The sequence below is a fragment of the Poecilia reticulata genome, chromosome 6 (genome assembly GCF_904066995.2).
Source record: "Poecilia reticulata chromosome 6, P_reticulata-male-v2, whole genome shotgun sequence".
In the NCBI taxonomy this organism is placed as follows: domain Eukaryota; kingdom Metazoa; phylum Chordata; class Actinopteri; order Cyprinodontiformes; family Poeciliidae; genus Poecilia; species Poecilia reticulata.
This window is the reverse complement of record NC_088835.1, coordinates 186,530-204,502: the sequence shown is the minus strand read 5'-3', so window position 1 is coordinate 204,502 and position 17,973 is coordinate 186,530. Positions and strand designations below refer to the sequence as shown.

At 36.0% G+C, this 17,973-nt stretch overlaps 2 protein-coding genes and 1 long non-coding RNA gene across 12 annotated transcripts in view; 1 reads left to right on the top strand and 2 right to left on the bottom strand.

The window, feature by feature from the left end:
- The window catches only part of LOC103465667 (tRNA-dihydrouridine(20) synthase [NAD(P)+]-like), a 65,121-nt gene extending 60,781 nt beyond the window's left edge, over nucleotides 1-4,340 (bottom strand). For 2 of the 6 annotated variants that reach the window (XM_081607552.1, XM_081607556.1), the window contains exons 1-3: nucleotides 4,156-4,337; nucleotides 3,678-3,824; nucleotides 3,556-3,601 (exon numbers count right to left, since the gene is read on the bottom strand). In XM_081607552.1, coding sequence (XP_081463678.1) covers nucleotides 3,556-3,601; nucleotides 3,678-3,824; nucleotides 4,156-4,188 — 226 coding nt within the window. In that variant the 5' untranslated portion in view covers nucleotides 4,189-4,337. Of the gene's footprint in view, nucleotides 1-3,555; nucleotides 3,602-3,677; nucleotides 3,825-4,155 lie in introns of all 6 variants that reach the window. The other 4 variants (XM_081607555.1, XM_081607553.1, XM_081607550.1 and 1 more) reach the window with 4 other exon arrangements.
- LOC108165986 (uncharacterized) overlaps nucleotides 1-17,973 on the top strand; it is a 137,229-nt gene that overhangs the window by 54,806 nt on the left and 64,450 nt on the right. The gene's annotated exons all lie outside the window — the stretch shown is intronic.
- slc7a10b (solute carrier family 7 member 10b) overlaps nucleotides 6,504-17,973 on the bottom strand; it is a 68,106-nt gene continuing 56,636 nt past the window's right edge. Inside the window, exons 10-13 of one of the 4 annotated variants that reach the window (XR_014087735.1) lie at nucleotides 17,774-17,903; nucleotides 17,468-17,604; nucleotides 17,263-17,367; nucleotides 16,974-17,172 (exon numbers count right to left, since the gene is read on the bottom strand). Coding sequence is in view for 3 of the 4 variants with exons in the window: in XM_081607557.1 (XP_081463683.1) it covers nucleotides 9,238-9,368; nucleotides 9,453-9,630; nucleotides 10,466-10,615 (459 nt within the window). In the remaining variant the exon portion in view is untranslated. Of the gene's footprint in view, nucleotides 9,369-9,452; nucleotides 9,631-10,465; nucleotides 10,616-16,973; nucleotides 17,173-17,262; nucleotides 17,368-17,467; nucleotides 17,605-17,773; nucleotides 17,904-17,973 lie in introns of those variants that run through there. The other 3 variants (XM_081607557.1, XM_081607558.1, XM_081607559.1) reach the window with 3 other exon arrangements.

Genomic DNA, 17,973 nt, shown 5'->3' with positions numbered 1-17,973 from the left:
ACTACTTGCCACATATCTTTAAGAAATACAATTACAGATGAGGAACTTTTACTGAAATGTATCACACTAGCAGGTGTTACAGAAAAGTATCTATAGAGTTTAAAATTTAAGTGACTGTTTTTGGAACGGATGAAGGAAATTACAAACTCAGTCAGCACTAACTAGTCGTGCTACCTTAAATATTTACAGTAAAACAGTTAAACTGTTGTTTTCATTCAGAGGTTCCTACCCACTCTTATGCAGGGACACACGCACACACACATACTTTGCTGTGCTTGGACAGAGGTCAGTCCCTCTTACCATGCAATAAATCTGTTGTTCAACAACACCAAATAACGCACCGTAAGCTAAATATTTGCAGTAAAACGGTTAAACTGTTGTTTTCCTTCATAGGTATCCCTCATACCTAGCTATAAGTCTGTTGTCTAACACCAAATAATGCACTGTAAGCTATTGTCAGAAGGAATGTCTGACGTATCCTGCGGGTTTCTCATGCTTGAGGACACATACGCACATGCAGCAAGGCTCTCCTGCCCCCCCCCCCCTCCCCCTCCCTTTAATGACAGATACACACGCATGCACACGCAGCAAAAAGACAATCTGTTTAAAACCTGAGATAGTTACATTATTCCTAATCTAATTCAACATGGTTTAGAATATAGTATATTTATTTATTCACTTACAAGTAAATGATTCCTATTGGTTAATTCTGGTGCTATTCGGGAGGAGTTAACGGCGAACAGATGGTCACAGAGGGAGGTCAGGAGGTTACAAAGTTCCCGTGTGATTAAAGTCTTTGTTCGTGGGGGGAATTTCCGGTCACAGGAAGGGGGGAGGGGTTTCATATCAATTAATCCTTTAAACTCCGATTAAAATTTGACTGAAGGGTATCAGAGGTCACAGGGTCACAAACGTCCTATGGGAGGAGGGGAGGAGGTCAGAAAGTTTCCATAGGGGAAGGTCACGAGGTCACAAACTTTCCATGGGGGAAGGTCAGGAGGTCACAAACGTCCTATGGGGGGGAGGGGGAAGGGGTAATTAAAGGGGGCGGGCTTTGATATCGTTTAATCCATCAAACTCCAATTAAAATTTGACAGAAGGGTGTCTATATAGTCTCTCTTATGTTGTTAAGTCATATAATTTAATATGCTGAATAAGGCTGGATGATACAAGATTTTTTTTCATACCAGATTTGATTTTAATCGATTCCTCCTGTTCTCAATTTCTATAATAAAATCACAGAAAATACTTTTAAAAAAATGCCTTTATTTCAATCATCTGTTCTGTGAGTTGTATAAGAGAGCATTACGGTCAGGATACAAGAAATTTTAATTGCAAGAAAGCAGTCATCGTTACAGCAGAATAAAGATCAAATTTTATAACAATGTCTTATAATTACAATAAGTCATTTTAATGTGAAATAAAGATTCAGATTGATCTGATGTAACCAGCTCAGTCCATGTGGTTCTGACATTTGTCAGTAATCAAGAGGATGTACATTTCCACCTCAACTGACCAGGTAAGATTAAGGTAAAAATAAAAAAAATACTGTATAAACAAATACTGTATACAAAACGGAAAAAGAGCAACTGAAAGAAATACTTTCGATATAAAGAAAAGCAAAAAAGTTAATAGCAGGAGAAAAGTTGTTGGCAACATTAGCTCAGCCAATCTCTCCCTCCAGGAAGCCATCAAACTGAACTCCTGTCCAACTCCAACTATAATAAAGATTAAAAAAAGAAAGAAAACGGAAAGTTAAAATAATAATGCCAAATTAATCATTCACATTTAATGTGTTCTGGAATCTTGACATTTTACAAATTTCACAAATCAATTAGAAGGTTTCACAAATGTTTTATTTATTCTGCTGTCAGTACAGAATAATCTAGTTGGGTTTGAAATGTCTAGGTGTTGTTTTTAAAGTACAACACATTAAAAAAGCTCAAGATAGTGAAAAATTAAGTGTAATTGCCCTTTAGCTATTTTCCGAATTAGATGCTACATTCAGAAGCTAACTTCAGCTTCGACTGATAGCTTGGGCACAATATAGACAGATCTATATGTTTATATAGATATATATATATATTTATCTATCTATAAAGCATAGATATGTAGATTGCACACTGCACAGATAATCAAAACACTTAACGTTTACATAGCACCTTTGTAAACGTGTCCCTGTTAGCTACGTCAGACATATGAGGCATTATGGTGAATACAAACGATTAACTTACCTTCGAAGTTTTATTGTGAAGTTTTGACACATCCAGCTTAAATCCTTTGTTGTTGGAGCGTTTCACGATGTCTGAATAATTATATAAGCATCATTAATAGTCCTGCAGTGACAGAGGAGTCACTGTTAACATACTGTTCCCTGTGCACCGGAACCATCCTATGTGGCATAAAAATGCGGAAGTGCTAAAACGGAAGTCCGTGGCATATACCCCATTTGCAGAATGCCTGTTTTGTTTAGTTTTCTTCTTGGAAAAAGTTATTAAAACAAGTTTTTGTCTAAATTAAGGTGACTTCATGGTTCCTTTTCCACATAATGTAACCGGTAGTGTTTATGATAAAAAAAAATAATAATAATAATTATGTGATCGGTATCGGTGATTGGCCCTCATGGGTGATCGGTATCGGTATCGGCAGGAAAAAACCTGATCGGCACATCTCTATAAGCAATTGTCATAAGATATGTGCAATTACCTCTTTGATGTCAGGAAACAAAAATCTTTAAGTATTTCCTAAAAAAAAATTATAAACTTAAGAAACATCCAGAATAATTTCACTCACATGTAGACCAGTTATGAATATGTAAATGACTGGATCTGAACGTAAACAGTAAGAGGCAGCAGAAGAAAAAAAATTTAGGCTTTGAATCAAAGTAAGTTGTTATTGTGACTGTGAAAAATGTCTGCAGCTCTCTGGTGCTGTTCTTCCTAACAAATCAAATCTACATACCTATCACTGGTCTCCATGACAACACAACTACTATCCAATGGGGATGGACAGGCCACAGCACCATTTTAGAAGCTAAACATACAAACTTAGGAAAGAAGACTAAACAACTTTAAACAGTTGTAATCTGTTTTGTTGCAGGTCAGCAGGAGAAAACAGTGGTATGGACTTTGATATGGACTGCGTAGGTGTTTGACCAGGGCAGTAGTACAAAAAGTCTGTAAATTGTGCCAAGAAGAAGTTCACTGCTGCTTTGTTTACATGTGCAGTGGCATAAATTTCCCTTGCTTGCTGCTGAATCCTAGGAGAAATTACTGGGAATAATTCAAACGATTACTTCCATTTTAACTTTTTGGTGAGCAGAAGAAATTCATGCAAGAACCATTACTTAGAGAAAACGTTCTGAAACTGCAATTTAATCTCATTTTTAAATTTAATATCAGTGCACCTCTTAAAGCACAGTTGTTATGAATTTAGTTTACCACCACACTGAGATTCGTAATTTTTCCCCCACACAAATTTTAATTAAAAGAGAAGAGAAATTATCACAAGTTAGTGGGAGGGCCAGTTCATCTGAAACTTTGGAAAATGTCTTACCGTTCACGATCCTCTGACATTGGGCCATTTTAATGTCTATCAGCTCCTGGGAGAGACAAAACAAAGCGTCCCTTGTAACAGCATTTCCTAGTTTAATGTTCTGGGTCGTGTAGCCAGCCTACCTGACAGTAAACCACATCAGCTCCGTAGTCCAGAGCCAGCAGCCTCATCGGCAGGGTCCCCACACGAACCATCGGGGCCAGGGCTGTGATATTTCGGAAGCTGAGGCCTGCGTGCTGCCATGCTAACTGCTCAGCGGATCTGCAAACCTCCCAACATCAGTAACCCACGGTAAAATAACATCTTTTGATCAAAAGCTACAAAAACATTAATCAAAACCAGGCGGAAAGGTTTGGAGGAATATGCCAATTTAGAAAATAAGACTGGGGATCTACCTTCAAGGGTCTGACATGCACGAAATGCGTTCAACTGTTTACTGTAATGTTTCTGAGTAACATTTTGCGGAACATATAGAACAGAACAACACTTGGGGAAAAAATACACGTACTTTCTCAACGATAAGCTAACCACAAAGATGTTAGCTCGCAGCATGACATTAAGGTTTACTATATCCCCTATAACACCAGAAAATTCACCTACCGGCATTTCAGACTGCAGCTGTACTGTGTTCATGTGGGAAACGTACTGCCACACTTAGGCTTGACGTCATTATTTCTTCTTCTTCTTCTTCTTCTTCTTCTTCTTCTTCTTCTTCTTCTTCTTCTTCTTCTTCTTCTTCTTCTTCTTCTTCTTCTTCTTCTTCTTCTTCTTCTATTTATTGTTTTTTTTTTAGTTCTTTATCCTGATTGTGTAACAGTTTATCGTTGAATTATTGTAAATACATTTTTTGTTAAAAAATAAAAATGTTCTAATAAAAAAATCTTCTTCGTCTTCAGGTTTTTAACGGCAGCTTGCATCCATTATTGTTGCACTACTGCCATCTATTGTATCCTAGTATCTATACCTCAAATTCTCATAAAGATCCCAGTATTTTTTAAAAAGCGAAAAATCTTTTCCCCCTCAATACTATTTAACAGATCAACCACATTCTCAAATTTCAATTCCCTATTAAAACCTAATTCCGTTTTTAATTATCTTCTTTGATTTGCATATTTTCTACAACTAGTAAAAACATGTTCCATCGTTTCTACAGTATCACACGAACTACATAATCACTACAAACTGTTATTTTATTTATATTAGTATCCTCCACCCATTCTAAAGCTAATAATATAGCACACAATTCTACGGCATATATTCTCAAATAATTAGATGTTCTTTTTGAAATATTAATCTTTAATTCAGGAATCACTACTGCTATACTGGTTGCTTCATTTTTTGGGTCTTTCGAACCATCAGTATACATTTGCAAATAATCATTATATTTATTCTGTATTTGATTATACAATTCTTGGCAAATATCTATTATATTTCTTTTCTTAATATTTGATAGTGATCTGTCTACATTGATATATTTCCATGTCCACAATACCATTGGACTAAATTCTTTATAATATTCATTAATAGTTTTGCTCTGTCATCCCCAACCCCACCCAAAACTATTAATTTGTACCTTTCCTCTTTCCCAACAATTTTCTAATACTTTTTTAACTGGATGATCTTCATTATGTCCTTTTAAATTTATCCAATAATTAGCCATTATCTGTTGTCTTCTGAAACATAATGGCATATATCCTGATTCTACTTGAAAAGCACATACTGGAGTTGATTTAACTGCCCCTAAACAAATTCTCAATGAATAACATCTAATTTTTTTAACCTAGTTTTAGCCGCTGAACCATACACCACACTCCCATATTCAATTCTTGATTGAATTAGTGACACATAAATATTTTTAAGTGATTCAAAATTTGCACCCCATGTCAACCCTGCTAAACACCTCATAATGTTAAGAACTTTTTTACTTTTCTCCATAATATGTTCTATGTGATTTTCCCAAGTTAGTTTCTTATCAAAAACTACTCCCAAAAAACAAAAACAGTCAACCCTTTCTAGCTCTTTCCCATATAAATACAACTTTTTATCAACCCCAATTTCTGTATTTGTAAAAATCATTACTTTTGTCTTCTCATATTTGTAAAAAACATTACTTTTGTCTTCTCTATTGAAAATTTGAAGCCCCATTCTACCCTCCCCCCCCCACTCACCCACTTTATCTATGCCTTCCTGAAGTTTTAAAATAAGATGTTCTACATTTCTCCCCCTTTTCCATAATGCTCCATCATCAGCAAAAAGTGACACGTCAGTATGTCAGAAATGGCGTCTGCATATATCCAGTCAACATAGATTCAAGTTCAAACTTGGTTGTGAAGTCAGTATTTCAATCTAGCTGAAATTTCCAGATGATATAAACTCAATTTGTTAAATTCCAGTGAGTTTATAATAGTTACACTGTCACAGTTAATTATTATTATTGTTATTTTTTTAAAAAAAGTCAATGTCAGTGATATTGGTCTCATATGAAAATAGCGGAAAATGTAGGTGAATTACATGCATTCAATAATTAGCATATAATTTATTCATGTAATTTGCATGTAATTTATTCTTAAGAAACTATCAAAACATAAATAAAGAATCAACATCTAATTGCAATTGTTTGCCAGGATAAAGCGTGTTCTCTCTAAAAAGATCACCTTACCTTACCTTAGACCAGTGTTTTTCAACCCTGGTCCTCAAGGCACACTGCCCTGCATGTTTTAGATATTTCCCTGCTTCAATACACATTATTTCAATTGATGGTTGATTAATAAGCTTTTTCTGAACTGCAATCATCTGAATGGGGTGTGTTAAAGCAGGGAAACATCTAAAACATGCAGGGCAGTGTGCCTTGAGGACCAGGGTTGGGAAACACTGCCTTAGACAACTGGTCAGTCAGTACGATTGACCAGTTGTCTAGGATGATGTTCTTTTCACAGATTATAAATCCATCAATCAATTAATTTTTATTCATAGAACACTTTTTGTACATTCACATGTAAAACAAAGTGCTTAGAGGTTACAAAATGAGGGACAGACATAAAACCTCTAAAAATTAGATCTGATTAAATTAAGTAAACAAAGAAAACACAAATAACTGCATGCAGAGAATTAAAAGAGAGGGACAAATCAGTCAATCATAGTATAACCCAGACCCCGAGCTGACTGAACTGCTGTGGGGTATACGGGAGCAGTGTATGAAGGAATGAATGAACTGAAGCTATGTTGGAAAGAAAGGCAGGCTGAGACTTCCATAATAATGTGAAAGACTGATTGTCAGAAAGACACTGTAAAGTGGGTTGGGTGTACACTACTTTTACATTTTCCATTTTGATTGGATTTTACTTTGTTGAATAAATAATGGCTATAAGGCCATTATGCATCTTTAACCACCCGAAGCCTGGTTAAAAAAATGCTAAAACCTGGAAAAGGTGAGATGGCTTTTATGACATAATTTTTTTCATATAAACATCTTTTAGAATTAAGATCACTACTAGAGTAGTGCCAAAAAACAAAAATTTAACTAAACAGAAACTGCCATAATGACTCATGTATGCAGTTAACCTCAAGTTAAGGGACACAATGAAAATGTAGAAGGTGCCAAAATTAATTAGCTTTTTGGCCACACTGTGTTGCAGAAAACAAACCGCATATAAACCATGAACACAGAAATCCCAGAGGGACACATGCGATTGGAGGCATTATGCTGAAGAAGTCCTCCTCACTGTTCCTAACATTTAGTCACATCAGGGGCTCCTATGACACCTAAGGTGCTTTGTGAATAACTTTTGTATAACCCACATAAAGTTCTATGAAACTTCTTTACAATTTCAGAAATTGTAAGATCGACTGCAGCAAGTCAACATCTCAAAATAGTTTTTAAGTATGACTCAGAAGGGCTAAATGTAAATGTACGCTACACATCTTAGATTTTATTTGTAAAAATATTAAAACAAGTGAGTAAGTTCATTGACATGTTAATTAAAACAACAAAAAGGACTAAACTGCTGGGAAAAGCTATAGTTAATAACTGATGAACAGTTTAAATGACAACTACAAGACACAAGTCTTTCAAATATTTCAGCTTCACTAAGCTGAAAATTGAGTTGCAAAGTTTAAACTGCAATTCACAAGTCTGGAAATTGCTCTAGGTTCTGAAATTATTTTTGAAGAACTGCCAAACATGTAACCAAAAGACAAGCAACAAGTTATCCATAACATCTGACCAAAATACAGCTTCATTGAAGCTCTCCCTGAGAGTAATTCTATTGGCATTTTTGAGAAAGTGAAACCTGTACATGTTTTCCTGCCTGATTGAAGCAACAGCTGTTGAGTGTTAAAGCTATGTTCACTCTAAAGTTAGTCTGAAGTGAGTTCAAAGTGAGATTGATCAAAGGTGCCAAGTGACAGAATATTTATATTATTATGATTATTAAACTCTTGAGAACTATACAAAATGCTGCATTGTTCTGTAGTCTTTGAAATATTTCAGTCCAGGAAAAAGATGTGGCAACATGAACAGGAATGAATGTCCTCCAGCATCAAATGCACTACAAAAAGCTTTTAGTCCCAACCTGGCTTCTGCTCATTTGGATTCCGGTGTTGCTGCTATAACAGTGAGATCTGATATCTGTCAGGCTGCAGTAGATCTAAAGGGTTGCTTGACAAAACCATAAGATCACATTTCAATGCTATGAAAAAGCATTGTAATGTGAACGTTACCTGCAACACAATTCTTATGTTTTGCTTTTTCTAAGACCTAAATGTTCGGCTCATTGAGCATATTTCAAATGTCAGATAAAGATAAACTAAGTAAAAACAAAAAACTCTTAAATCAGGGCTTTATTTATCAAGGAAAAAAGCTTTCCAAACCTTTGTTAAATGTAATGTAATTCCCCTCCTTGTTAAATCCTTAATTCAAGTAGTGGTTAACAAAGAACAGTACCAAGGTTGCAAAATTACAAAATATTGACAGTTATCACAAGGGTTTGATTTCAACTGGTGCCAACAAGAAGAGCAAAAATCAGTGTTTAGAGTCTGGGGGCAGTTACTTTGTCACATTTGAATTGCTCTTTCTCTCTTGATGAATAAAATCATAATTTTGCATTTACTGAGGCTTTGTTTGATGTTGCCTGCTGATCTGAAACATAAACATACAAGTTCAACAGAAAGTGTATGTGAGAGAGGGACAGTATGTCGCACTTTTTATGACACACGTTAACAAAGGGGTCAGGTAGAGGAATGGAGGGGGAAACACAACATACATGTTTGTGGGGTTTGACTTGTTTTAAAAATAAATGGTGCCTAATTATTTTATTTTTTTACTTTTCATTGGTTTTGATCTGGTTGAAAAGGCTTTAGAGCACAATGAAATCCTAAATATAACTAAAAGACATGATTACCTAATGTCAGTCAATCAGGGTTCTGTAGAAGAATGAAAAGGTAACAAAGGCCATTAAAATTTTACATACTGATCCTCAAAATAAAATACATGAAATTAAAAAATTCACACATCAAACAGAACAGCAGGCATGTCCACTTGAATATTAGATGAAAAGCTGATTTATCAGGATCAGAAATCAGACTGGAGACTTTCATTGTAGTAAAGAACGCCTCAACAAAAACAACAGCAATTCAAAATTAGGAGTCAGAACACAAATCTTCACATGTTCAGAAAGGGAACCTTTACGACCTGCCAGAGAAACTTTTTCTGCCAGATGACTGATCAGTCCATTCTGAAGGACTGGCAATCTCAATAGGGACAATCTGAGGAAAGACCACAAAACACAACCTCTGGCCCACAGACGTAGCCCATGCTGGAGGGAAACAGGGGAGAGAGTTTTGTATTAGTTGCATTAATAAGAGCAATAATCAAAATGTTTCAGTTTTTACAAACTCACCAATAAAATTGTCGATACACTTTGGTTTTTCTTTCCAGTGGACACCCAGAAAATAGACAGGAACACCGGTAAGCATGATGATCAAACCAACACCACAAACGACTGGCTCTGAGTACAGGCTGAATCCCAGTAGCAATGCCCAGAACATAAGGTAGGACACAGGGACAAGCAGATTTACCTGGGAGAGAATACCAGGGAAATTTGTTTAAAGACTACATAACAGATAGTTGGCCGTGCAACTGAGATAGGCCCTGATCTAGTTTTTTGAGCAAAAGATTAGGAATTTAAAGTCACCTTTTTTAAATGATTATGTCAAAACAGCCTGTTATACCACTGCATGTCATACGATTAAATCCAAAATTATTCATACAACTGGCAGATTTATATTTACATTTCTTTAAAATAGACACATAACCTTTTCTCTAGAATTGGCACAGGCATCTCCTAAAAGAATAATAAGAAAATACAAGGGGTATCATTTAAAACCAAACAAAAAAAAACTTCTTCTGATTTTATTTATAACCAGAGAAGTAACATAAATAATTTGTACTCTTCTTAATAATGAATAGAAAAGTCTACATTGACATTACAGCAACCAATACCTAGCCTGCCCATTGCCTTCCTATGTAATTTCTTTCGATTCTCATCTCATTTCACTGCTCAGTCTGGGCTTTCTCACATTGAAGAAAATTTCTCTGGTAGAATTTCAACCTGGTCAATCAGGAAACAGAAGGAGAAGTTGGGAACTGTGACATTGATTTTCTGCGCTGTTTTAGAATTGTAGTTTGCCTTTAGTTTTAGCAATGGCAGGAGATGAAGTAAACGAAGCTGTTCAGTCCGTGTTGAATTAACATTAACAGCCGAATCATTCAGCTCAGCTCTTATCTCTTTGCAGTGGCGGATGATATTTACAGTGCAGGCAATTTCCGGTAAAGTTCATAGCATCAAACTCACAAGCAGACTTTAGCAAAGGGATTTATCCTGCACTAACTTGTTCAGTTTGTCGATTGTACCTTAATAGGCCGATATAAGTTAGGTTTCTTCCAACGGTACCACAGCAGACCTGCGATGGTGACACCGTATGACAGATAGTTGATAAAGGAGACGTAGTTGATCAGGTTGTGGGTTTCGCCGATGCACAGTATAACAACAGTGGCACCACACTGTCAAAAAACAACCATGACACGATGATTTGATGAGGAACAGTTTAGTCACTGACCTAAAGCACCTCACAACACACTGTCCTTTAACCAGGGGTGATAGTAGTTTTAAATTCTCGGGGGTACTATGACAAAAGCATATTATACACTATATATATATATATATATATATATATATATATATATATATATATATATATATATATATATATACACAAACAATTGCTTATTTGTGTGCTTTGGAGTTTCTGTGCTGATTAATTCTTTTGCAAAGCGATAAAAGCTGGGTAGCTCTTGCATTGTTACAGAACGGAGCTGTATTTCCCTCAACCCACTGGCTGCAATGTTGACACCTTGAGATGCCATGAGACCTAAATTCTGAACATCATCGCATGGAGTGCATCCCAGTTTTCCATGTCTGGCATGGAAAACGGAAAACCAGCTTTTAAACTGGTTATATTGATCCTGTGTCAAGACAGAGAGATATTCAGTAGCCCAGCATCATGACCTGTTTGTTCTGAAGATCCTGCAGCTTCCACTTCTCTTCCTAACATGGCGCCTCCTCACCCTGACTCTCATACTGATAGGAGGAATCACAGAGCTCTGTTAGGTTAAAGCACATCTTCTGAAGTTGGGATATTTTTCCTCCAACAGGTTCTAGAGGAATCACCTCAAACCAGATGTTGGACATGATTTTATTTCACTGTCATTTGTGAATGTTAGAGCCTCATTTTCAACAGTGGAGCTATAAAGGTTGGAAAAGGTTATCATTTTGGAGAAAGTCTCATCAACATCAATATTTCCATTAAATAAGAAGCAAAAAAAAAATTGATAGAGGAAAAATGTCTCAGACTCTGAGCTCAAAGCAAGATGCCAGAGAGCAATAAAACTATTATTTTTAAATTAGACAATTTAATTTCACATAATTATCACGGTAGAAGCCATTTGTTTCTTAAATATTTAATGAAACATATTTACCTTGTATGTTGTTTGTTGTAAATGACTTTGTAAATGACAAAGAACGAGGTAATTAGTCCAAGTTTGTCGTTTATTGATTGTTCAGAAACTACAGCGGCTGTGATGCGCCACAGCAAAGGTAAACAAAGGTAAAACAGACCGAACAGGTGATCAACTCTAAACCAGTCGCACCTTTTTACTCTCCGTCTCTCTCTTTTAAGCACACCCGTTGCCCTGGCAACCGCCTGCACTCCTCGAGCCGAGCAGAGATTACATTAAAAACATTTAGTCCGTTACGATATTCGGTTTTCAGGCTTGATATTTATTTTGCGATCATTAATAAGCGCTCCCTGAACACAGCGGTGGTTGATTAGTTAATTTTAAACTCCTGCTCTGCTAGTTGTTTTGATAATGGAACAGAAACGCACAGGATTGCGCAACACCTTGTTGAAACAATAATCACTGAGATTATTATTTTTGTTGGGTCATTAATTTGAACACGTTTTGTTGACTTTTTTGTTGTTGTTGTTCTTTAATAAAGATACCAACGTTTTAAGTGAGTCAGAGGAGGACGTGCTGGTCTCAGCGTCCTGGCGGCGTTCAGCTTGTCACCTGATGCCGAGATCGACTCAAAACCTTCCGCGATCGACATATTGCAGCCCTGCTCTAGTAAAACACAAGAGTTCAGAAACAATATGAAATGAGAAAAAAGCTATTTATTAACTGATTAAGTCGTGTTTTAGATTGTTCTTGAAAAACTAATCAGTCACGGCTGATTAGAGAACCCACTGATTCTTCACAGCAGACAGCCGCTCCTCTCTCTTGCAGGTACTGCGTATCTCCGCTAAATCTTTTAGGGGTACGCAGTACCCTGCCGTACCCCCCTACTTTCACCCCTGCCTTTAACCCTTTTCAAAACAATACCCAAAAGATGGTCTTATTTAAAATATCATGAATTAGCCAGTAAATAAGAAATATATAAAACAAAAAAACATTCAGATGGAAAACCTTAACGAAAAGCAGGATGTGTTTTACAACCGTGTTCCTCAAGCCACATAGCCCTGCATGTCTTAGATGCTTCCCCACTTTAGCAAACCTGATTTCAATTGATGGGTAATTATCAAGCTTTAGCTGAACTCCAGTCCTCAGTCAGGTGTTTTAAAACGGTGAAACATCTTAAACATGAAGGGCAGAATCATTTTATTTTAAAAAAATACAAATAGAGAAAATTTACTTCAACTAAGTAAATTTATATTACTAAAGTTTTTTTTTATTTAACCTTTATTTCACCAGGAAAATCTCTTTTACCAGAGAATCCTGGCCAAGACTGACAGCAACACACAGAGATTACAGAACATTCACAGCAAAACAGAAACGTTGACGCCGTCATAAATTAATTAAAACATTCCCCAGTTGAAACATTTACAGCCACGTGATTCCTTCTCAAAATCAATAAGAACTGCCTTAAAAACATTTAGTGACATTATTTGCCATAAAATAAAACTTCCTGTTCATTTACTGTCCACAGTTGGTGGAAGTAAGGAAACATTGTAGTTCAAATTCAAAATTCAATTAAAAAATTAAAAAAATACTTTATTAATCCCAAAGGACAATTAATTGTTATAGCTCATTAATTCAGATTTTTCAGGGAGCCATTGAAGATGGTGACCAAGAACGGTCTAAAAAAGAGAAAATATACAATGAGTACCAGTTGTATGGACAAAAAAAAATATTGTTGAGAAGAATGTGGGCTTTTAGTAAGCAGTGGCCATAACTGTAAAAACTTTTGCTCAGCCAGATAGGCCTTAAATTCAGTGATGACCTTGGAAGCATGGATCCATTCTGCCTTGTCTCAACAGTTCAGGCTGTTGCTGGGATGCTTTGGGCCCCATTGTGGAATCTGAGCATTACTTAATCATCACAGAGTTGCTGCTGATCTAAAACCCTCAACACTGTCCACCCATTTTCTAATCTAGCGGTTCTCAACGTGGGCGGTACCGATACCACAATAGAGAGCGTTCATTTTATAGCGTTAACACCGGTGCTGTAAGTGGTCCGGTATGAAACGGTGTAGAACAACGGTACCACAGCACTTTTAGATTTCAATAATCGAAATACCGCAATTGTTTCCATTGTTTTAAAAGGTTTATGTCAGACTGCCTTTTCCCCATCGATACGTTTCACGACTGCCCTGCACCTTAGGGGGTTAAAAAAAAAGACGCACATTGCGCAAAACTCTGAAACAGGAGAAGCGGGACATACAACGGAGCGACAAACTAGATAAAAAATTATGGCATAAAAACAGAGAATCTGACGCTGAACAGTTAAAAATAAACACATGATGTGAAACACGTGATGATTAGGCGGCGCAGCAGGTGATGAGTGAAGATTACTGATGGTCAATAAACGACAAAATAAATCTAGTAACAGGAAAGAAACTAAAGTGGACATAGCAATAAACCAAGAGAGGATAACACTAATCAAAGGAAACTAAATCAATGAATGAAATGAATGAAGAACAAAATGCAAGAATAAACTAAGAAACTAAAGTAAATACTAGAGATGTGCCGATCAGGTTTTTACTGCCGATACCGATCACCCATGAGAGCTGATCGCCGATACCGATCACCGATACCGATCACATAATTATTATTATTATGTTTTTATCATAAACACTACCGGTTACATTATGTGGAAAAAGGAACCATGAATTCACCTTAATTTAGACAAAAACTTTTTTTTCCAAGAAGAAAACTAAACAAACAGGCATTTTGCAAATTGTACTGTTATCGGTAATACTATCTTTAACAGACTGATAACATATGAAGGCTCTGAAGAGGCTAAATAATGCCAAAATAAAATCTCTCAACATTGCCAAAGAAATTCAAGTATAAAACGTAACATTCAAAGGCAAATACAGGTTACATTACAATAAACAATCCAGAGTTACTGAATGAAAACTTCCTGATAGCATGGCGGCTAGCTGATTACTGCTAGTTCTGAGTGGCTGTTTCTGACTGAGCGGAGTAATTAGCAGAGCAGGGAGGAGATCGATTATTTTTTTTAGAGATTATCTGCCTCATGTTAGGACAGCGAAAGTTTTAATACGTATGTAAAATGTTTTTTTTAGGTTAGATGCTGCAGCTTTAAACAGAGGTTCGGTGTGAGAGTCACTACCAGGTGGAGCAGAAGCGGCGCTTCGTCTGTGAAATATTACTACTTGTAGCGCATAGCAGTGGTTTAACAGCGAGAGCAGAACCATACGAGGTGCGATGTAAGACGTGCGTCTTGCACCTCGAAGACTGAAATAATTTTGCGGGTTATTTGTTTAGCTTTCTGACCGTCATGCTAATCCGGGTGAGTGTTTGTAGCGGTGCGCTGCTTTACCTGCTATCTGATCCTCCATATGTCTTTTTTACTGCAGTGAGCCTCAATGTAGCCAAACTCCGTTAAGTATGGCATTGGTTTTATGTCGTATTAGCTTCGTTGTGTTGATGCATTTTGACATGCTTCAATTTTCCGCCGCAACACGCAAACTTCCCCATTCACTCAGTGTGTTGTAGTTTAACATCGCTTAGGATTTGTTGCTGCGCATTTGCGCAGTGTGAAGGAAAGAGGAGACCAGCTGCACAGGCAGGCTGTGAAATGAGATGCGGGTGATCGGTATCGGCAACGAGCCAATGATCGCCGATCACCGATCATGCACTTTATCACGAAAATCGGCCCGATTATGATCGGTGACCGATCGATCACACGTCTAGTAAATACAGAGGAATAAACTGGTATGGCAAAACCTTTCAAGCAATAATTAATACAGAGGACTGTATGGCAAGAATAAACAGACACTATTTCCAGATATAAAGGTAAAATAATATTGTTGATGTGCCATGGGTTTGTTGAGAACATATCTAGTACTGAGAATAAATATACCTTATAGACCATAACAGTAAGAACTTATCACTTGTTTATGTTTTTAATTAGATTTGATATATTTATTTCTTCAATATTATTTTTCATGTCAGTGTTAATGTCATGAGGCTGATGACTTCATGACACTTTCAGTTTGACTCATTAGGATTTGATTAAGAACCAGATTTGTTCTTTGTAATTTCTGTCCAGTAAAACTATTAATCTATAAATCAGTAGACAGGTCTATATAAAAGTATAATCCATGTTTATGTCTCATATTTGTATGGCATTAAAAGGATCTGGAACTTTTGTTTTTCCACTGAAAGCTCTGGTTTGCACAAATTTCCCCAAATTTCATGTGGGTGAAATTTTATGGATGATACTCTTATGTCCCATTCTCCTGAAGGCAGTACATAGCTGTACCACCAGAAACCGACAGAAACACTGAAGAGAAGAGCAGTTATGGTTAATGTAGTTACAGTTTTATCCATGTTTTAATGTTGCAGAGCTCAGTCGTTTGCAAATAGATCAAAGTTTAAACTGGCATGTTGAACATCTTTTATCTGCCCATTTTGTGGAATATTTAACAACTAGAAAATGGCAAATAAGAATATTTTTTCCACTCTGATTGGCTGCGCTAGGCCTACCAATTTTAACTTGAATGTTCATTGCATTTTTTGTAGACACCTGTGAAAATAATTTCTATTCCCATGGCTTTTTTGTTCTCTGGGAAATTATTTTTGTTGATAAATACGGAAACAAGCATAAAAATCAAAACATCTACAATAGTGATAGTTATATTAATAATAAAATAATAGTCAGTGCAAAGTAGCCTACAAATTCTTTGGTGTGGGCAGTGAGGGACCTGGATAAAGGCTAGGAGGGGACGCTGGGCCAAAAAAGGTTGAAAAACACTGTTCTAATCGCTACCTCAGGACAATGTTAACATGTCACAGGGGTCACATCATCTTAGTGGCTTATCTACCAAGGTGAAAAAAAGTATACTTTAGTATACTAAATTTTAACATACTTAAGTATACTTTAATCGATGTACTTAAACTGTACTATTTTGGAACAACAAATTTTGTGCTTAGTATACTTTAGTAGTATTTAAATAGTATTAAATTACAACTAATAGTATATTTTAGTATACTATACGTACTTTTTTGGAACAACTTCAAGTGTACTTATAGTATACTTTTTAAATATATTTCAGAGCTTTATTATATTTTGATATAATTATATTTTGAATGTAATAATTCTGTCTCAGAATTATATTAAAAATATATATTTAATATACTTCAAATATACTATTAATATATTAGTAATGTATTTAAATTACACTTAATTTTTATTTTTGATTTCCTGCTATTGATAATAAACTACCATTTTAATTACTCGTGAAAGTCTTCCTATGTACCTATTTTGTACATGACATGCATAACTATACAGTACTTACATTGTTTTAGTACTTACATTGTAATGACACAAGATGTTCAAGGTAATTCAAATATTGTTTTATTACAGACATTTTAAAACTGTCTAATTTTAATCAAAACATTATAAACTTAACACAAATTATAAGTGTTCAGGTCAAAAGTGAACACATGAACATAAAAATGTAAGTGTGACAATAAAAAATGAAAGTGAGGATCAACGACAGAACATTCCCGTTCACTGCACCTTACAGGAACCTACAAAAAAGAACAATAGAGCAATTAAACATAGAAAGCATTTGTATTTAAAGAGAACAGAAAAATGGCAAATAAAAAAATAATACTTACAATTTTAAGACGTTGTGGACTCGCCATGTATGTGACATCATCAGAACTGAGGATGATTGGGACCGGATGCCTGGGGTGGAAAAACATTTCTGGGTGTCTTTTTGCCTGTTTATGTTAGAAGTAGAAAAAATAGTCAGGAATGTCATAGAATCAGTTGATGTTGGCATTAACTATGAAGCTGTTTTAAGTGTGGACTTAAAGAGACCTTAAAATCTTTCCATCCATGATCTGAACACATTGATCCTTGCAGGATGGTGAGGGGGCTGGTGGTGCCCATCTCCAGCAGCAATCAGATGAGAGGCAGGGTTCACCCTGGACAGGTCACCAGTCCATCACAGGGCCCTGAAAGTCAACAACAAATAAAATGTATGAAAGAGAAATGTTTAACCAGGAGAAAAATTCTGTCCAGTTATCTTTAAATCAAATTATGTTTATTAAGCTCTTGGTGTTGGTAACAGCAGTTTTTGTGGTTGAAAATGTAGCTAGCTCCTCATTGAAAAAACAAACTTACATCATGAAGGCGATGTGGAGGTTCATCCTTAGAGCTGGTTGGTGATATGGTGGAGTCAGAGCTTCTTCTAAGACAGTCTTTAGGTTTTCTAACACCTGATTTCTCTGGATTCCTCTTTCATCTTCATTTGCTTAGTTAGAATGCAAACATATGTTGAAGATAAAATCATTGATGAATGAGTTGGAACAACAACAACCTCA